The following is a 21515-nucleotide window of genomic DNA, read 5'->3' as shown; positions in this document are numbered from 1 at the left end:
ATATCTGCCAATTCTTGTATTCGGTTGTTCAGGTCTAAACTTATATCTGCCAATGGCGCGTAGAGGGAGCCCAAGAAAGGTTTGTACTTTTCATTTATTTTATTTATTTATTATTTTTATTATTATCCCCCCACCCTTTTTGATTGTTTTATACTTATTTGTTAAGCTTGAAAGTGCTTATGATCAGTTGAGTGTTGGGGAGAAAAAGAGAGAGAGGGTTAAGGGGTTTAGATTAGTTGGGCTCTATTTGTGTCTTTCTTTTGCTTACAGTGTGGTGTTTGCTTGGAATGTTTTTACAGGTCTGAACTTATATCTGCCAATGGCGCGTAGAGGGAGCCCAAGAAAGGTTTGTACTTTTTTTTTATTTTATTTATTTTTTATTATTATTATTTATTTATTATTATTATAACACACACACACACACCCTTTTTGAATGTTTTATACTTATTTGTTAAGCTTGAAAGTGCTTATGATAGTGTCGGGGAGAAAAAGAGAGAGAGGGTTGCGGGGTTTGGATTAGTTGGGCTCTATTTGTGTCTTTCTTTTGCTTACAGTGTGGTGTTTGCTTGGAATGTTTTTACAGGTCTGAACTTGTATTCGGTCGTTCAGGTCTGAACTTATATCTGCCAATGGCGCGTAGAGGGAGCCCAAGAAAGGTTTGTACTTTTCATTTATTTTATTTATTTACTATTATTATTATTATTATTTTGTTTAGTTTTAATTTTTAATTTTTTGTAATTTTTGGTACATCTTCTCAGGTTCTTAGTTTTGATTTTTTATCTCCCCATATGTTTTGGAAAATATCATTGCAGATAGGTCAAGCACGGATGGATGCTGCCATAGATGCACTACGCCCTATGGGATATGACATTCCTTTAATACGGCGCAAGGTGAATGAACTTTTGGAGGTATGTTTTCACTTGAAAGTGTCAATGTTACAAGGATTAATTGATTTTTCTTTTTCTTTGATTTCCTTTTGTAGCTTTATCAGGGACACTGGGAAATTATTGAGCAGGGACCTTACATTATTCTTATTGAGGCAATTCTAGAAGAGCAGGAACAAGAACAAAAAATGATCATGGTAATCAGTCATACTTTTTCTTATCCTTCTAATAGATCACTTGTAAACGTCAATAATCTTATGCTTAAATTAATTGGTTTTGCTTGCATTCACCTCGTTTCCAAATCTATATGAAACTTGATTTTAGAAGCGTATGCAAATTTATAAGAGAAAATTGTAGTGGGAGTGGATGAAGTTTCAATTCTGTAATCGTTGTATCTTACTTTAGGTCTTATCAGTAAAATAAGTAATTGGTTAATTTGGATCCTACTTGAGTACTTTTCCTATTACTTTATTGGTTTTGATTATTTATAAGAATTTGATTTTTCTCTTATAAAAAAACCAGAATGTCAATATTCTGATTTAGCTTGCATCTGTGCTCTAAAAAGGATTCACAGGCTTTACAATTCTTTGGTTTAGTTGGAAGTTTACTTTTTTTTTGTTCGGATTTTCTAGCATTTTAGTGAATAGACTACACCATTTTATTGTTCCTTGTAAGAACGAAATGTGTTATCGATTTTATTGAGCATACCAATTAGGAAGGGGAGATACTATGATAGTGCAAAGGGAATACTCTATGATGTGTCTCATAACCCACCCACCCCATAAAATAAGACAAACCCTGTACAAAATGGTTGTACCTAGAAGTATTCCTCAATGATGTGTCTCATAACGTTCTTCCCCTCCTAAATAAAATAAGACAAATCTTGTACAAAATGGATGTACCTAGAAGTATTCCTCAATGCACCATGCAACTTTAATTAGGTGCTATCTGATACTCCTTCCTTCCCGTTTAGCACAAAGTCAAATTTGTATTATGTGCCTAGAAACAAGTCAAGCCATGTCTTTTAAGATTTACTTGAAACAATTTCCAAAATTTTCACATCTTTCCGTTTGCATACTGATTTAATAACTGACAAGGACAATCCGTGAAGTTTGTAGGAATCGATCTTCGAACTGAAGTTTTCAACCATGGCCAGTTATATGTGGCATTATCCAGGTGCACTTCCGCAGCCCGCGTAAGTATTTTTCTACCTCCAAACGCTGAAAAGCTTACTACAAATGTTGTATACCCTGAAGTCTTGCTTGAAGCATTTGTCTAGATGATATATGTCTGAAATATGTGTCTAAAGTGGGCGCAATCGTGCCAAGGCATGGAGTTTGATCCAATCAGGCAGCACATACATTTTTGCCCATGGAATATGTCTACTGCCATGACTGGTCCAGGGCGAAAACTAACACTTTCCGCTTTAGATCGTGAGATGACATCTTCTCGTCCATCACTCCCAGATTCACCGTCTTCATCCATGTTCGAGGTACGTCATTGTTTTTGTGGATGGATACATGCTTAGCTACTGGTTTGCTTCCTTGAACCATCATATACTTGCCTCCTTATTTACACTTCTGAAATTTTCACAGGCCAATGATTCCATTACTTCAGTCCAAAATCATTTCAAGTCTCCATCAACAAAAATAATCAAGACTACCCACAACTCAAGATAAGTGATTAATGTCCACCAGCTAGAGGTTCATGCATGGATGGCTTGGTTGGGTTGTTGAAGAGGTTACTAATTGCATTCTTCACTCTCGATTTGGGAATAGTGTGTTCTCCGGTTCCAAGTTTCAACTACTGCTGCCAATGTGCTTGAGACGAAAATTTCATGCGAATGCTACAATCTCTTTATAGCCACATTTTGAATTTCTCATGATGATGATCCCGATGTCCCGCTTTGGTTTTGGTTCTTTGGATGTTAGAAGTCACTTTGTATGGTGCAATTTACCCCAATGGGAAAATTTTCAGCGGATTGTTTGTCGTGATGAAAAAGCTTCCTTAGTATTCATATTCACACATGCCTTAGTTTCCTTTGAAGAGGCACTAGAATCTTTTATTATTATTATTATTTTATGGTGAAAAATGCCTAGAATGAAGTTGGTTTTGGTTTGAACTGTGAGACTTGATAGATTCTATTTTCATTCATACCCACAATAGGTATGAACATTGATTGTTCATATCTACCCATGCTGAACGTCAGCTATGAACATTGATTGTGGCTATGAAAACATGAACCCAAAACATATATGAACAATAACTGTTCATATCCCCAATTATGAACATTAGCTATGAACAATAGGTATAAACAAAACAGATATGAACAATAAATGTTCACACCCAAAACAGATATGAACATTGATTGTTCATACCTAAAGAAGGTATGAGCAATCCGTGTTCATACAAAAAAAAAGCATGAATCCATAACAAATATGAACATTGATTGTTTATACCCAAAATATATATGAACAATAAATGTTCATACCCAAAACAGACATGAACATTGATTGTTCATACCCAAAACATATATGAACATTGATTGTTCATTTTTTTTGTAGCGCGCCGCCGAGCGAGCGTGGGCGTAGGCACGGGGCATACCCTTTTGTATACAAGTTCATTTAACTTCTTTAACCATCCCTGATACGTTTCACTTGAACATGACGTGCACTTCATTTCAGGCTTTCTAATTCCATTGTCTTTTCTCCTTCAAGTTCTTGTAATCTTTAAGTCTGTTTAAAAGCACAATCCAATATGGGTGTGTTACTGTTTCTGTGAAGTGGGATGATGGGTTTATAATAATCACGATTTCTGTTTTGTCTCTCTCTTTCTGAAAAGGGTTGAATACGCTGGTTTATGGAGACAGCAGCAGCAGGACGATTTCTGGCTCTCTCTACTCGAGTTCTATCTCTCTCTGCCTCTGTATATGATCCCCTCTATAGACACAGCAGTGTTTATATAGAGGTATGATCCGGTTACCAGATGGGAGAAGGAAACCTCTCAAAGTCGGTTTCACAAAACCAACTCGAAGTAGAACTCTAGCAAGCCGAAACTTGCTGCAACACCAAAAAACCAGTTTAGGAAATTGATAATCCACTACCCACTAGATAGCCCGGTAAACCCCCCCAAGCCCGACGCGACTTCGGTGCGGTCGGGCGGCGGGCGCTACAAGTGCGTTTTTTAGGTGAGTCCTCCCTCCTAACACAAAAGCTTTGTACCCTAAGGGCACGCCTTATGCTAGAGGTTCACCTCATATACCTCACTTGCTAGTGGTGGTTTTTACCAATGTGGGACTAAACAACACACAAGTGTTTTGAAATACACTTGGAGATTCCAACAATCCCCCACTATTTCAAAATACTAATAGTCCCCCACTATTTTGGAATAGAATATTACAAAAGAAATGGGTTAACGAAATGCCAGAGAGAATCGAAAAAACAATGCATAAGATACTGGTGCTTTTCGGGCTTGAACCAGTCATAGGGTAACATGTCTTATAATACGTGAAAGTGGTGGATTAAAAATCTTTTGAACCAACATTCCCTTGTAGTAAAATAGAGGACATACACCCACATTGCTCCTTCATTATATGCCCGTTCTCAAGGTGTTGTTGCTTTTTTTTGGCCCTTAAGGCCCCCTCGTGTTATGTGAATGCTCTAGAGTACTTGCCTGAATACTCATAAGAACCGACCCAGTTCTACATTCACGTAGGTGGATATCCATCAAGTGTACATAGCAGTAAAATACACTATCTCATAAAAATAATGGACTATGGATTCCATTAAGAGTAAAATAACTCATCATTTTTCTCATTGCTATTCAAGTTATACAAAGTATACAAAAATGCTATCTAGTCATAGGGTGGGACGTCTCAAAGAAAGACAATAGCATACCAGAGCGACTAGGTGACTTGTTTTTCCCTTTGAACCTACTTCATGGGATCTCCAATCACATAGGTGGGGTTGCCGTCGATTAATAAGCCTCTATCTAAGGCAAAAGTCCCATACCCCTCGACGTATCAACCACTTGTCTCCTGTTAAGTGGTTTTGTCAGAGGATCGGCCAAATTTAACTCTGACCTCACATAATCTAGAGCCACAACTCCAGTTCCAAAGAAATGCTTTATAGATCGTAGTCTCGCATCGAATATGTCTGCTTTTCCCATTATACAATTTGCTCTTTGCCTTTGTTATTGCGGCCTGACAGTCACAATGCATAGGTACAGCTGGAGGCGGTTTTGTACCAATAGGAAGATCTGCCAAGAGGTTTCTAAGCCACTCAGCCTCAGCACTTGCTTTATCTAAAGCAATAAGCTCGGACTCCATGGTTGAATGAGCTATCAAGGTCTGCTTTGAAGATTTCCAAGCGACTGCAGCTCCACCTAGGGTGAAAATATAACCACTAGTGGACTTGATATCATGAGAATCAGATATCCAGTTTGCATCACAATAACCCCTCTATCACGGTGGAGTTTGTCTAAACCTTATGCCGTAATTCATTGTTCCTCTCAAGGCTTGGCTAGTCTCTAAGGCACTCCAATGTTCCCCGCTAGGACAATGAGTGTATCCGCTTAGCCTGCTAATTGCATAAGCAATGTCAGGTCTAGTGCAATTCATCAAGTACATGAGACTACCAATAATTTGGGCATATCTAGATGAAGTACACCATGTTTAGCATTTTTCTGAAGTTCACTATTTGCCTCACATAAGGTGTCGACCGCGGGCTTACTATCATAAAAGTTAAACTTCTTCAAAAACTTCTCAACATAATGCTCTTGTGAAAGCGTATAGCCATCATCACGGTTTCCCGATGATTTTGATTCCAAGAATCACATCGCCTTCTCCCAAATCCTTCATTTCAAATTGGGAGGATAAAACATCTTGGTGTTTCTCACAACATCAAGGCTAGGACTCATGATTAACATGTCATCCACATATAGACAGATAATCACATATGTATTCACATTAAAAGATTTAAAGTAAATACATTTATCGATCATTTATGTGATATCCATTAGACATCATGACATCACAAACTTTTCATGCCATTGTTTTGGCTTGTTTCAACCCATATAAAGACTTAACTAACTTGCATACTTTATGCTCATTCCCCGGTACTATCGTACCTTTAGGCTGCATCATATATATTTCTTCATCAAGATCACCATTCAAAAATGCATTTTTTACATCCATTTGATGAATAAATAAATTATGAATAGCAGCTAGAGCCATTAGAACTCTTATAGAAGAAATCCTAGTTACAGCAGCATAAGTATCAAAATAGTCAATGCCTTTTTTTGGGAGAATCCCTTGACTACAAGTCTAGCCTTGTATTTCTCAATGGAACCATCTAGTTTCAATTTCTTTTTGAAGATCCACTTGTAACGTATAGGTTTCGCCCCAGGAGGTAGATCAACTATCTCCCATCACTACAAGAAAACAGGTTTTACGCCACGGTCCAAAACCGTGGGAAAAGCTCTTTTCCCACGGTTTTGGACCGTCGGAGGACCGTGGGCTTTTTGTGCGTCGGGAATGGTCTGCCGACAGTCATGACCATCGGTAAAGCCCACCAATAGCGACGGTCTTTGCGTCGGTTATTGCCGTCGGTATTGCCACGGTTTTAAACCGTAGGAAAAACCGTCGGCAAAGGTCAGTATTTCCCACGGTTTGAGTCCGTAGGTAAAGATTAGTTTTACCGATGGTTATAGTCCATGGGGAAAGATATTTCCTACGGTCTTAGTGCATGGGCTTTGGTGTTTGCATCGTGAATTTTGGTTTTTGGCCCGTTGTTATTTGACCGTGGGTAAAGTGGACGACCGTGGGAAAAGGTTCTTTTGCGATGGCTATGGGCCGTGGCAGAGTTATTTATTTTTTTTAAAAAAAATATTGATATTTTAATTCCTATTTCACCTGCAAATCCTGGCAATCAACAGAGACCTAGCAAATTAATTAAATATTGTAAGCTTTAAATCAACTATCGATTTCTCTTTCAACATAGTAGGATCTACAACTTTTAGAGAACAAAATAAAACTGAAAATAATAAAAGGGACAAAGCTACAAAGATGACAAAGTGGATTAAAAAACCAAATCACAAACACTGATGAACTCGAAGAAGAAAGAGCATTCAACCATTTAAAGCAGACTTATAGTGGTTCTTGTCGATTGTTGTGTAAATCACGCCTTCATTTTCCAGTAATCCGATAGATTCCCTACACATACCAAAAGGAGCAAACGTTTGCTTAAATGCCTGTGTCAAATGATTGAATACCAAAATCAGAAATGCAAGGTGTCCTAAACAAAAAACTGTATGTATTGTCTAGTCTTGGATAGTATCGATGAAGATGTTGAATTTTGACAGCTGAAGGACTAAAAACCATAAAGCATGTCTATCTTTTACAGAGCGATCTTTTATAGAGCGCAGACTCACCTTGAGTGGCCTCTTTACTAGCAATGTTAGCTTTCATAAAATCAGAGTAGCTTTTGGCGCCTTCAATTCCAACTCGCCCAAAGGTGAAGAGGCGTTCTGATTATTTGCTTGCAGCATTTGTAACCCCAATCGATGACCTTTCCATCAAGAACCCCATGCACATGTATGGTTGTTAATATAGACATCCTCCTCATACTTACTTCTTGGAAGTCTTTGTCTCCTCGCAAAATACCATATATATGTGAGAACGGCTACATCTCAAAATCATCAAAATTTAGAAAAAACCGAAATACGAGAAATATCGAGTTGTTTACAAATGATAGACCCGGTCCTAAAACAGATTGAGGGGGCATTAATCCATAAAAGGATTTAAAATCACTAAATATAGAGCCAGGATCATAATCTGACTGCACATCATATTTAAGGCAAGCAGATACCTAAAGGGACCAAAAAACCTGGAAACCATAGGTCACCTAAGTAGACAACTGAGAACTCAAGTTGACCATTTCAACTATTTCATAATGTCCAATGAATGGAACTTGAGAGTCGAGACCCATCAGACTACATTGATCGCAGAGTGCCAACAGCTCTGCTAGTCTGCAGCTTAAGTGAATAAGTGAACTAAGCCAGATATACCCATCCATAGAAGTTTAATTTGCGAAAAAAGATGCCATCCAAATTGAAGCGGGAATGAAAAGTGTTGTTGAAGACTAAAAGGGGTTTCCAAACACTAAGGCTCGGCAATGAAACAAGGGAACCAATGAACATATACATGAATAAATGTTAAACAACTTACCTGGTCTTTAATCACTCTACCAGCACGATCATATTCAACTTGTTTCTCACTTTGTCCTAAGAGAAGTTCTTTAGGAATTTCTTCTTCATTTCTTTGCATTTCCATACTTCTCCATAATTGTATCTTTTGTTTTAGACTTTAATTTCTCCTTGATAACCTTATAATTCTTATACAGCAGTTCAGCCTGAGAAGGAGCTACCTGCATATGAACATCTTGCCCTTTTTCATATAGTTCCCAAGCATGAACATTAAGCCGCTTGAACTCCATTGCTTGACCACTTGTTATATACTGATTGTCACCCTGAAGAACAAAACTCAAATTGATTAACACCACGAGTAAGGTGTGTATATTAATGAATCAGAAGTGTAAAGTTTAAACACTCACTCCGTAAAACTTCTCATTCAGATCACTGTCCGAAAGAGGAACTTCACGCATAGACCATGTTTTGGGATTGTAATGGGCAGAATTGACGTTAAGATTCAAAAGGTATTTTGCTGTATCCTCACGAATTCGCAAGTTCCTGAAATCAATAACTTCAATTAAAGGTTCGAGATGCATAAACTACAAAAACTGCTACTCAAGATGCAGGAAAACTAGTCAACTACATAAATTAGTGTATGGTTGTGTGTGTGAGAGAGTGGGGGAGACTATCTAAAGACAGACCATTCTCCTAGACATAGTTTAGAAATAAGCAAAACACTTACCTTACAGTTCCTGTGCTGCCACCTCCAGTGGTGCGCACACGCTTTTCAACCTTTGCAAAGTCCATTTGTTTGCTCTCGTCCACCTTTGCGTCATCTACCTTTAATGAATCTTCATCATCATCCTCCTCCTCCTCTCACTAACCTCAACTTGTTCACTAGGATTACTGTTTTTCTCCTCTAACTTTTTCCGCTGCTGCTCTTTCAAGTATTTCCTCCTGGCCTCATCCCTTGCTTTGTATCTTTCAATGACACGAGCAAATGTTGTCGTGTCATAACCATTCCAACGATCCCGCTTGCCAACATAATCAAGCTCAAAAGTCTCGATCTTTTCATCAGGTGCTATGTACATATTTGTCCATTTTGCTCCTTTTTTCCGAGGCCTATCCATGCATGCCTTTGCATCATGTGTGATTGCACCACAACTGTGACAAGATAAGATGATTCATTCAATCAATACAATGCACCACATTTTTTCATTTAGACAGTACTTGATAAGTACATAAACAGTATACATGAAACGGGCTTATGGTCTCATCAATTATAAATTAAAGCCTTCCATACAAGATTTTGACAACTCATTTTTATATTTTGAAGGCAAAAAAGAAAGTGAACCTATTTTTCCATTTGATAAATTTCATAGTCTAAACTATGTCAACTCCACCTAATGATGGAATATAAAACCTCCAAATTCTAAGGTAGAATATTGACATTTACTTATTAAACCAAAAATAAAATCTACTTACTTTTCACAAGCACCCTTCCTATATTTTTCCGCCTGATGAACTTTTGCACCTCTGTCATACCAAGCTTTAGTGTAATTTGGATCAAACTTCCATTTCCTTTGATGTTTCAAACTCTAACATAACAGAACACAAAGAAAAGTTTTAATACATACATAAATAACAACGCAAATGCACAAGAAGAAGAAAAAAATACAAATATCTCATAGGTATTAGTTGTTTCCAGGTAATACCTATAAGACTTACAAGCTAGCTTTCAACCATTCCAGCACAAACGAAAGATAAAACAATGAAAATTGTAATAAAAATCGGTGCTTGAAATAAAAATTTGATGTTCTGAACACCATTTGAAATATATGCCTTCACAAATTTCTGAAAATCATTTTAAGTTCATAAGATTCATGTAAAATCTATTGAGATGAGAGAAGGAGAAAGAGAAGAAAAAAAAAGAGAGTAGGTGGATTAGTTTAATAGGTATACAGTTACCTGTTAAGGCTTGCAAAACGAATTTCAAATCAGCCCAAATATCCTCTTCAAATTTGCACGCCAACACCACAATTAGAGAAAAAGAACATAGAAGAAAAGAGAGCCATCAAAATCCTTACTTTTTTTTAAAAAAAATTAAATAATTGTCTAAAGATGGAACTTACAAAGTAAGATGAAAAGGTAAGTGGCGGTGGGGAAGGAGAAAAAGTAACTGGCGGTGGGGGAGAAGCTAAGTGGGGGAAGGAGAAAAGGCATGTGGCGGTGGGGGAGAAGCTGTGGGGGAACTTAATTTCTGTGTGTTGGAATTATTTTGTAGCCCTATTCCTACGGTCAAAACGCATGGAACATCCGTCCTGGATCTAAAAATGGGTACCAACGGTTTCTCTTCGTGGCTGCACCCACGGTCCAAGTAAACATTTAAACCGTGGGTAAAAGTATTAAAGTCGCGGAATGAAGATAAACCCATTTTCTACGGTCAAAATATGTGGGAGAATATGCAAAGGTTTTAGACCGTGGGAAAAAATACCGGGCAACCGTGGGAAAAAGTCCATTTTCTTGTAGTGCATGTGTGATTAGCTATAATCGAATCTAGCTCTGAGTGTATAGCATCCTTCCAGAAAGGTGCATCTCGAGAACTGATTGCCTCATTATACGTCACAGGATCATCATCAAGCAGAAATGTGTAAAAGTCATCACCAAAATTGGTGGATTTTCTGTCTCTTTTACTCTTTCGAATTTCTTGTTAAGAAATTTCAGGATCTGTTGATTGTTGTTCACTAGGAGCTACCAACCTCTCAATGCCAATTTTCAAAGGAAATATATTCTCAAAGAAATCAGCATTTTTACTCTCTATAATAGTGTTAGCATCGACAAGGTTATTATCAGATTTTACTACTAAAAATCTATATGCAGCACTATTATGAGCATAACCAATGAACATACAATCAACAGTTCTAGGTCCCAATTTTCTTTTTTTAGGTTCGTTCACAAGAACCTTAGCAAGACACCCCCACATTTTTAAGTATGTCAGGGTAGGTACATGACCTTTCCATAACTCATATGGTGTCTTATTCCCTGTTTTCTTGTTGGGTATCCTATTCTGTATATGGCAAGCAGATAGGATTGCTTCCCCCCACAAGTTCAGGGAAGCTCCAGAACTTACAAGCATAGCATTCATCATCTCTTTTAGTGTTCTGTTTTTCCATTCGGCTACTCCATTAGACTCAGGAGAGTATGGTGGAGTAGTCTCATGAATAATGCCACTCTTGTCACAAAAGTCCTGGAAGGGGTTAGACTCATATTCTCCACCCCTATCAGACCGAAGTCTCTTAATCTTACAGTTAAGCTGGTTTTCAACTTCAGCTTTGTACTTGAGAAACATCTCACCTGCCTCATGCTTGTGTCTAAGTAAATATACCATGGTGTACCTAGAGAAGTCATCTATGAATGTAATATAATAAAACTTCCCCCCTCTAGACATGGTACTTCTGAATTCACCCAAATCCGTATGAATAAGAGTTAGTAATCCAGTTTATCTCTAGACACAGCTCTGCGGGGGTTTCTTCGTGGCTTTTAGTCTCAAAGACATATCTCACATTTATCATTAGAAAAATCAGAAATATTAGACAATAAACCACATGCTTTCATCCTTTTCATATAATTGAACATTCACATGTCCTAGTCTACCATGCCATATATTAAAAGAGTCAAGCAAGTAAAGCGTATGCATCCATTCTTATTAATAATAATGTTGTCAAGTACATTCAACATGAAAAGACCAATTTATTTATTACAATAACCTTTACCAACAAAACCCTTATTCTTTGTCGGAACAAACTTGTCACTCTCAAAAGTCACCTTGACGCCAACTTTTCCCAAAGAGGGACACGAAATCAGATTCGGCCGATCTCATGAACATGAAGAACATTACTAAGTGAAATGGTTTTCCCTGAAGTCAACTTCAGAAGAACCTTGCTTGTTCCCTAAACAGGAATAGACCTAGAGTCACCCATATAGACCTTTTCATCTTTCACTAGTAAGTAGTCTGAGAAGGCTTCAACATCACCACAGATGTGGCGGGTGGTACCGAGAATCTAGTACCCGGTTCCTCTTCCCAAAGGGCTATGAACACTTGTGACACAACAGCAGCAACAATATCATCTCCCTCAACTATATTAGCATTGGGAGGATCATTAGTGTCTTTCTTGTGTCTGCACTGAAAAGCCCTATGTCCAGGTTTACCACAAACATAACAATTTCCATTGTCAGTACCACTCCTTTTAAAAGAAGTGCCTTTGACCTTGAAATTCTTATTTTTGTTGGACTTCTGCTTCTTAGAGGTTTTGTTAGATTTGCTGGGATTACCTTCAATGATATTGGCTTTAGAATGGAATTCCTTAGACAACACCTCATCCCGAGTCTTGTTCTTTTCCTCTATGTGAATGTGAATGATCACATCCTCAAGAGTCATCTGCTTACGCTTATGCAGATAAAAGAAAACAATAGAAGACAAGGACAGAATAACAGGTAATAACCAAGGCGCGGATTAGGCTGTCCTTAAGGAAAGATTTCACCCTTCCAATGGTGCGAAAGGCAACAAAGCATGCCTCTTCCTCACGATTCAATGGTTAACAATGATCGACTTTGCACTAGAACGGACTACCCTCTAGAACAAAATATAACTCTCTCAAGCGGCCGGCCGAAGAAGAAGAGAAGAAGAATATGGGTGTGTTACTGTTTTTCTGTGAAGTGGGATGATGGGTTTATAATAATCACGATTTCTGTTTCTGTCTCTCTCTTTCTGAAAAGGGTTGAATACTGGGTTTATGGAGACAAAGATGAGCGGGATCGATTTCTCGGCTCTCTACTCGAGTTCTATCTCTCTCTGCCTCTGTATATGATCCCCTCTATAGACACAGCAGTGTTTATATAGAGGTATGATCCGGTTACCAGATGGGAGAAGGAAACCTCTCAAAGTCGGTTTCACAAAACCAACTCGAAGTAGAACTCTAGCAAGCCGAAACTTGCTGCAACACCAAAAAACCAGTTTAGGGAATTGATAATCCACTACCCACTAGATATCCCAGCCCAGCCCAAGCCCGACGCGACTCGGCTCGGTTCGGGGCGGGCGGGCGCGCGCGTTGGGCTTTAGGTGAGTCCTCCCTCCTAACACAAAAGCCTTTGTACCCTAAGGGCACGCCCTTATGCTAGAGGTTCACCTCATATACCTCACTTGCTAGTGGTGGTTTACCAATGTGGGACTAAACAACACACAAGTGTTTTGAAATACACTTGGAGATTCCAACACTTTATTCATTGTATTTCGTTTATCCATGTTTATAGGGTGTAGCTGATCACTTAGCTTCACTTTGTAGCTCTTTTGAAGAGAATCAAGTGTACTTTGTTTCTTCTATAGGAGAAGCGGATTTTTGTACACTTGTAACAAAGGAGAAAGTTGATAGGTTGTACAATTGGAAATTTATAGGTGAGGGTTTGCCTAACCCTAGCTTAAAACTGACCTAGCATTGTTATTCTTGGAGGAATCAAATTTTAGGGTTCTTCTAGGTGTGCAAGAGAGATTTAGGGTTGTATTTTCCCCAAATGATTTGGGGGTATATCGTCCACTTGATTTGCCAAAGAATTACAGTTTCGGAAAAGTGTGGATATGGTAGAGGGTGGTAAAGTGTGAAGAGAAAAAAGTAAAATGAGGAATTTTAGAAGTCGTGTTTGGAATTATGGCGAGCACATTTCTAGTGCAAAGAGATGTAAGCATTTGGAGCATTCTGAATATGGGAAATTTGGAGATAGAAGGTCAATAAAATACCAAGTGGTTCCGCCAATGTCGCGAAAGGTGTTAATCTAAAAGGGAGGTCCGGCTGTTTTGTTCTTGAAGTTCTACATTGAACCATTAGTTTTGCATAGATGATCCGGGTTTAGATCACATTTCACGGGGGAGGAAAGTGTTGTCCCGGAGAAAGGCATTGAGTAGAATGATGTGTGCAAGGCCCTTCCATGTTTGAACAATTGGATAGTTTCCCATGAAGTGTTTCTTTAAGGAATTTTTGAGATACTGCGAGATTGTAGATCATGGCAATGGCACAATACAAGTGTTTTATGGTGCAAACTGTTTGGCTCACAGCTTTACTATTACCTTTACTCTATGATGCACAGATACGGCAGTTTATGCCTTGTACCCGTGTGACACGGGTACGACACGGATACTGGGATACTGGATACGGGTTGGGTCTGAAAGTCAGCCAGAATAGTCAACTTGCGGAGACACAAAGATCTAAACTTGATTTCAAAAAAAACAAAAGAAAGAAAGAAAAGAAAGAAAAAAGAAAGAAAGAAGATCATTGTTTCTTTCATTTTCGTGATTGATCTGTGCGTCTTGAACGCTTGATTGATATGTATTTTCTTTCATTTTCGGACTAACTCTACTTTTTATTTGGTGCTTCCAGAACTTGATGATGGTGGCGGCTTTAGGGTTTCAGATTTCAAGTTGTGTTTTCTATGAACTGGGCAGACATAAGTTATAAAGCCCATCTCAAATCAGACTTAAGTTGCAAGGCCCATCTAATGGAGGAATTAAGTCTTAAGTAGTAATGGCCCATTCAAAAAGGCAGACTTAACAAAGGAATAAGGCCCATCTTTTAAGCAAACTAAATACAAATATACAATATCAGCGCCCATGTAATCGACAGGCCCATCTTTTAAAAGAAATTGGATTTTCTTATATGATTTATATTAAATTGCTATTATTATTATGAGGTTTGCTTCAATGCACAGGCATTCCAATGCATTCCAATGTGCACTAATCTCGGCCCCACATCTGATTTTTGTTGGGAAATCCATGATTCAATACAAACTTGTTAACCGGATAAACTGGTTTGAGAAAAAAACAAATACATGAAATACCAAATTTACCCAAAAACTAATCATAACCATCGTGGAAATTGGAAAGTGGTCGGTTCGAAAAAAAGGAAAAAACATTAGCGCAAACTCTCATACTTTTTCGGGTTCATCTCCACTAAACCGAAGTTCATCTCCATTGTTTCCCTTTCTCACTATCTTCCAAGAGAAATCCTCTGCATTTCAAACTGTGGATTGGGCATCTCTCAAATACTCCTTCAAGATTACTCCTTCAAGTTTGGTTATGAGTATTTATAAAAATCTAAGATCCAAGTTTAAGCCGTAGGGGTATAATTTAAATTCTAGCAAAAAGGTTTTCGTGTTTCATGCTTGATTCTCGTTTTTGGTGAAAGTTGTTTCTCATCCCGTCTCAATAAAAAAAATTTGAACACTATTGATTTTTATACGAAGCGAGAATAGCCATCTTGTTGCAACTTTATATTATTCTTTACATATTTCTTTTAAACTGTTTTTCTTGTTTTGGTTAAATCCCATTATCGTTTGACTTGATTTGGAAAGTCATATTGGATCTTGAACGATGTTGGTATTATCCATCCCGGCCCATTACTGAGATATTGAAGACTCTGTTTGAAATTGTTTTATTTGAGGATTGTGGCAACCAATGGAGTCTTAGCGGACTAATCTTGAGCTTGATACTCATCGCTGAACAGTAAAACTGTAAAAACGTGGAATCTTTGCGATCTTTTCTTTTCTACTTTGGAACTTGAAATAATCATAAAAATAAATAATAATAAAATAATAATAATAATAATAATAATAATAATAAAATAAATGATTTCACTAATAAAGATAATGATTTTATTATCACTAATAAATACCATGATAATGATTTCATTATCACTAGTTCACTACTACTATACCATGATTATTATAATTATACATTATTACTACCATTATTATGGTACTACTATTACTCCAATTACAAGCAAAAAAGTGTTTAACAAGTAGCACACAAAAGTCGGTTTGTATCCTACTATTACGGCATTATGTGGTTTGTGGGATCTTGATTCGGTTTTTTGTTTTGGGGGGTTTTGGGGGGTTGGTTAGTCTCCCTACAAATGAGGGATATCTGATTGTATCAAAAATAGAAAAACACACTTACCTTGGGCAGAGACTAATTTTATTTAGTGTTGTTTTTATCTTAATTTCTTATTTGTTTTTATTCTTGCCAATCTATTACTCGAAAAAAGCCGATGTTGCCAAGTCTTTGGTACAAAAGTGAGTAGTCAAATCTTGCTTGACAACCTAGATCACTCTTGGTAACTTTAATGTCGTTAACATACACCTCGTGACTCAGTAATGTTGCAATATCTTCCTCAACTCTTTTGAAGAAAACGTGTGACCAACCTTACATCTACCGATTCCATGAAATATAGTATGACACCATCAAGTCACGAAGGGTAGTTGCCTTTTTGATGTGATAAACTAGTGACCTTATAAGTCATTCTTTCTTGCGGCAAAATTCTGTGGCCTGTGTATGAACAATCTCTATGTGTGGCGTCGACACCGTACATTAAAAACATCCAATTTGTGAGGAGCAAAGCTGTGTGCAGCTGCCAAAGCTAATTGGAATAGAATTTAATCTAGCTAGATTTAGTTTCTTGGCGATCCATACCATGCATTTTATATTCTCTGGGATCTAGCCCGACCTTCTATTAATCACTTTTTATATCCTTTGGTTACTGTTATGACTTTCTATCAATCAATGTCCCCTAATCGCGAAGAATTTTTATTCTTGAAACAACCAACTTAACTGCCCTCAAAAGTGCCAAACTATTTAATAGCATAATGTTTTTGCATAGGGATTGTACTAGATGCACTGGTTGTCTGGAGATCACGTACACAACATAGTCTTCACCTAAAAGTGTACCAGTTAAACATTACGCTCTCAACAATCCTGTGTATATTCTATAATAGTCAGGGTCTGTAACGTACTAATGTGTTTATGAATCAATTGAGGAGTTAAATTATACAGGATCGAAATTGGCATTATATATTATTGTTGTTGGGGAGTATGTATGTATTGCTAACTCAAAGGTGGCCCATTATATGGTGGGATGTGCAGTAGACGAATGGTGGGATTGCAAAATTGAGTTAAAGTAGGTACCAGATTATAATCTATAATATTTATGTGATTGTGCTAAAGTGTGTACAGTAATAATGTGGTCAAGTGAAAAAGAGTTGAGAGATATAAACCCTGATGCTTCATGGCCAAAAATGCGAGGAAATAAATGAGCAAGTGGTTGAGAAAAAAGAATTATTAGTTAGAAATGTGATTTGGCATAGGCATACACAGGAGGGGGAGGGTGGATCAGTTAATCAGTTAAACAGTTAAAAGTGTACTAGTTAAACAGTTAAAATGATTTACTTTCATCCCGATATCACTGCTGGCATTGTTAGTCGATCCTATAATTTTAGCGGCACACATGACACATACAAGAGCAGAAACAATCCTTGAGACTAGAGAAACTGAATTGTCACTTTTTCTAGCATAAATGTAAAAAAAAAATGATGTTAGAACAATATTACCTCCTCCTTTCTAGTTCTGGAATCACATCTTGAAAGAACTATAGTACTATACAACGTAATAACGAGAGTAGTGATAGTTTATAAATAGATTCCTGGCCTGGCCGGATTGCCAATTATGTAGGTATTCTACTCCTTGAAATTGAAATTTATCTTTTTGTTCAAGGCGTGTAAATATTGATCCATAAGGGGGAGTTTAATCACATATTGAACTTTTATCTTTTTTTCACACATAATAAGGGGAGTTTTTTTCTTTTTTCTTTTGACTTGCTTCAGTTGCTTAAATTATCGTTACGCATTACTCACCTTCACCTTTTGTCCCTTCATGACACAAAGGTGAATCTTTTAATTGTTTTATTTGTGAACCTAAAATGCTATTTTCTATTTTCTGTTTTATTTTTTATTTTAAAATAAAATTTTAACTTCAAATTAACGTTGCTTCACGTGTATGCTCTTTATTTGTTGTTTATTTTATTTTCAACTTATAGTGCAAGAAGTAATGAATACATATTTATATTATAGTGATCAAGTGATGGTGGATATCTCTAATGAAGAAGGAGATTGGGCTACAAATATGTGTAATGACGCATGTCCGTATGAGGAAAGTGATTCTTCAGACACCGAAATAAATGTTGTGGAAGGTTCAACCAATGTGAGTTTGGAAGACGAAAATGAATCAGATGACCATAGCGTTAGTGAAATTGAAGGTTTTGAAGAACAGTCAAATGAAGCAGATGCAAGAAGTGAACAAACTAATGAGAATGATTTCAATCTATTCAGTGGTAAGTTGGGAGGGGAAGATCTAGATGAAAATGCAATCATGTTTTCAATGCGTTTTAAAACCAGCAACGAGGCATTTGAGTTCTACAATGAGTATGCCAAGGTTTTTGGGTTTAGTGTATGCAAGGGTGTCTACCGATTTCATAAAGATATCCCAGTAAAAAGAAATTTTGTGTGCTCGTGTCAAGGTGAGAGAGAGGCAAAATATTTGAATATGGAACACAAAAGGAAACAACGTGAGTTGTCTAGATGCAAGTGTCTTGCGATTTTTGAAGTGATTTTTGATATTAAATGTAATATGTGGGTTGTTAATAAGTTTGTTGCTGAACACACTCATCCACTTGTGCCTTATCCCAGTTCGATATTTGGTCGCTCACATAGAAAGATGGGCAGTGAAGATGCGGCTTTGACAAAGAGTCTAATTGATGTGGGCATTAGACAATGTCAAGTGATGAATTTCCTTGTTTATAGGGCTGGCCAGTTTTGTAAAGTTGGTTACATAAGAAAGGATTTGTATAATTATATGACCAGGATGAGGAAAATTTATTATATGAATGGAGATGCTAGCACACTTGTTTCCTGCATGAAAAACAAGTCGAAGATTGATCCAGAATTTTACTACTCATACGAACTGAATGAACTTAGCCAATTAGTCAGATTGTTCTGGGAAGATTCGACGTCTTGTGCAGATTACAGTTGTTTTGGTGATGTGTTATTGTTTGATTCAACATACCGGACAAATCAATACAAAATGCCAATTGTCGTATTTGCTGGAGTGAACAATCATAGACAAACTATTGTATTTGGTTTTGCAGTTATGACTAGTGAGTCAGAGCAATTTTACATTTGGGCGTTAGAGCGTTTTCTTACAGCGATGGGCGGTAAGGCACCTAAGTCGGTCATAACAGATGGTGATCATGCAATTCGCAAGGCTATTAAAGCTACCTTACCTAGTGCTAGACATCGCTTATGTGCTTGGCACGTTCTGAAAAATTGTATTGACAATGTCCGTGTCTCTGGGTTTCAAAGGGACTTTTGTTCACTCATGTTTATGAAATGTTCAGAAGAAGGGTTTGACCAAATGTGGGAACATTTGTTAGAAGCACACCAGGTCCATGACCATGAGTGGGTGAAGAAGATATACAAAAAGAGGATGAGGTGGGCAGAGGCATATCTTCGAGGCGCATTCTTTGGTGGTTGTAGAACCAACCAACGTTGTGAAAGCATGAACTCTGTTATACGGCTTCATGTAAAGCCTGGTTTAAAAATGGTTGAGCTCTATGGAAAAATGGAGCTAGCACTTGAGAAGATCCGGCACCGTGAGCACGAAGAAGAAGTTATTACTCTGACAACCAAGCCGGTAATTGTGACCCACCTGACTGAGTATGAAAATCAGGTGAACTCCATCTATACACGGGCGGCTTTTAATGTGTTTAAGATGCAATTGCAGCAAGAGGCATTGTACATTGTTGATTCAATGAAGGATCATCAAGGTGACAATATTCGTTACTACACTTTGCATCGTCATTTGTATAGGCACCGCAAGTCTATTGTGGAATACAATGTTGTTGATCAAAACGCTAAGTGTTCTTGTGGTCTATTTGAGTCATTTGGTTTTCCATGCCGACACATAATTTCCGTCTTAAAAAATGAAGACGTCGCTGAAATACCCTCTAGTTGCATTTTATTGAGGTGGACGCGAAATGTGAAAACAGTCATTCCTACTGTTACTTCAGTTAATGTTCATAATGAAGCAACTTATGCTATTTGTTATAGTGAGCTTATGGGGATTTGCAAGAATATCTGTTTGAAGGCCTCCAAAACTAAAGAAGCTGGTGAAGAGTTCAAAGATTTCCTACATTCTTATCTTATGTCAAAAGAGATCCCATCAATTGCTGAAGAAAATCCTCAAGTTCCCGTTGAGGAGCCATCAGATACTCACGGAGATGCGGCCCACTTAGAACTGATACGTGATCCACCCCAGATAGCACCTAAGGGTCGACCAAAAAGACTTAAAGGACACAATGAGACAAGGAAGAAAAGTTGTGGCGAATGTGGTGTTGTTGGGCATACAAAACCCACGTGCCCAGAATTACATCGAGAAATTGGGGGTAACTAGTTATGTTCACTGCTTTAGTTTTTCCAATACAAGTATCTATATTATTAAAGAACTATAATTTTTAAACATGTTGCGTTGCTAGTACTTCTATTTTTTTAATAACTACAATGCTATGTGTGTGTAATAGGTCCAAGTACAAACTCAAAACGTGTGAGGAAATGTGCTCGATCAGCCGATTTGAGCGAAGAAGAGGAGATACATTCTACGAGTGGTAGGTACTTCCATTTGCTCAATTTTGGTTTCCAAAGCTCAATATAATTCTCAATTTTTGTTCTAATATAGGTGCGTGTGGTTTTGTTGCTACGGAGAATTCTGATAAAAGGAAAGGAAGATCTCGAATCAGCAGGTGTGGAAATTGCAGTGAAACAGGGAATACGAAGACTACGTGCGTGTACATGGCCTAAACCTCAATCACAAGGTATAGTAGGTACTGCATATTGAGTAGTTATATTTGGAAGGTTACAATATCCTTAACTACGTATATACTTATTTAATATTAGTATTTTCAAAATCTTAGTATTTCATTATTGAATTTATTGCTTGAATTCTTTTCAAACAGCTTCTTCTTCTAAGGTTCCAACAGCTCCTCCACCTTCTCAGGTAATTACATTTATCTTCTATGATATATATTTCCCACCAATCGACCATATTTACTAAACGAAAGTAAACTTAGAAGGCGTTAACTGTGTTATATTAGTTTTTGCAGGGTGATCAGTAGTGAGATTAGATGCCGTTAGGGAAGGTTTTTGCAGGGTGATCAGTAGTGGATATTAGCTGCAGGGTGATCAGTACTGGATATTAGCTGCAGTCTCATGACCGTAGGTTGATCAGTTGTTTGTCAAAGTTGGCAGTTCCAGCTAATAGGCCTTGTATTGAGTTAGTGGGACAGAAGAAAGTGAATCACCATTCTACCAGCTATAGAAGTGAAGAAGTACTCAATTGTGAAGAAAAACATTGTCCCAGTTCTTGGTCATTGCTACTAGACCTGATGTCTTGGCAATGCCCTAACCCTGCTCTGTGGGCCAGCAAAAGCATGTTAGATAAGAAACACTTGTTTTATTGATGAACTTGGCCTGTTCAGAAATTTAAGTGTAGTTGTAGTTATCTTATTGCACTAA

At 37.5% G+C, this 21515-nt stretch overlaps 2 protein-coding genes and 1 pseudogene across 3 annotated transcripts; 2 read left to right on the top strand and 1 right to left on the bottom strand.

The window, feature by feature from the left end:
- Positions 1-520: 520 nt before the first annotated feature.
- LOC147474022 (uncharacterized) lies at positions 521-1264 on the top strand. Its single transcript, XM_086586694.1, has 3 exons — positions 521-656; positions 813-908; positions 983-1264. Exons 1-3 carry the CDS (start codon positions 630-632, stop codon positions 1193-1195), a joined length of 336 nt encoding a protein of 111 aa, XP_086442820.1. The 5' UTR covers positions 521-629; the 3' UTR covers positions 1196-1264.
- A 6930-nt stretch (positions 1265-8194) lies between these two features.
- On the bottom strand, positions 8195-10506 carry LOC147474021 (pre-mRNA-splicing factor SLU7-A-like; annotated as a pseudogene). Its single transcript, XR_015210162.1, has 5 exons — positions 10414-10506; positions 9558-9670; positions 8815-9236; positions 8495-8630; positions 8195-8410 (listed from the first exon to the last, which is right to left on the bottom strand). The product of XR_015210162.1 is annotated as a pre-mRNA-splicing factor SLU7-A-like (transcript).
- An 8462-nt stretch (positions 10507-18968) lies between these two features.
- On the top strand, positions 18969-20801 carry LOC147474020 (protein FAR1-RELATED SEQUENCE 5-like). The gene is made up of 3 exons (XM_086586754.1): positions 18969-20389; positions 20525-20608; positions 20680-20801. The coding sequence occupies exons 1-3, from the start codon at positions 19030-19032 to the stop codon at positions 20799-20801; spliced, it is 1566 nt and encodes a 521-aa protein (XP_086442880.1). The 5' UTR covers positions 18969-19029.
- Positions 20802-21515: the final 714 nt, after the last annotated feature.

This window comes from Coptis chinensis, unplaced genomic scaffold (genome assembly GCF_015680905.1).
Source record: "Coptis chinensis isolate HL-2020 unplaced genomic scaffold, ASM1568090v1 utg136_pilon_pilon, whole genome shotgun sequence".
NCBI classification, from domain to species: domain Eukaryota; kingdom Viridiplantae; phylum Streptophyta; class Magnoliopsida; order Ranunculales; family Ranunculaceae; genus Coptis; species Coptis chinensis.
This window is presented reverse-complemented; position numbering and strand designations above follow the sequence as displayed.

What these genes read in the sequence shown, in the direction of transcription:
- LOC147474022 (XM_086586694.1), top strand. Translation starts at nt 630, where the DNA reads ATGGCGCGTAGAGGGAGCCCAAGAAAG. An exon ending in GTAGAGGGAGCCCAAGAAAG is followed by an intron (nt 657 to 812) that starts GTTTGTACTTTT and finishes ATATCATTGCAG; the next exon opens with ATAGGTCAAGCACGGATGGA. An exon ending in AGGTGAATGAACTTTTGGAG is followed by an intron (nt 909 to 982) that starts GTATGTTTTCAC and finishes TTCCTTTTGTAG; the next exon opens with CTTTATCAGGGACACTGGGA.
- LOC147474020 (XM_086586754.1), top strand. Translation starts at nt 19,030, where the DNA reads ATGCCAATTGTCGTATTTGCTGGAGTGAACAATCATAGACAAACTATT. An exon ending in ATTACATCGAGAAATTGGGG is followed by an intron (nt 20,390 to 20,524) that starts GTAACTAGTTAT and finishes TGTGTGTAATAG; the next exon opens with GTCCAAGTACAAACTCAAAA. An exon ending in GGAGATACATTCTACGAGTG is followed by an intron (nt 20,609 to 20,679) that starts GTAGGTACTTCC and finishes GTTCTAATATAG; the next exon opens with GTGCGTGTGGTTTTGTTGCT.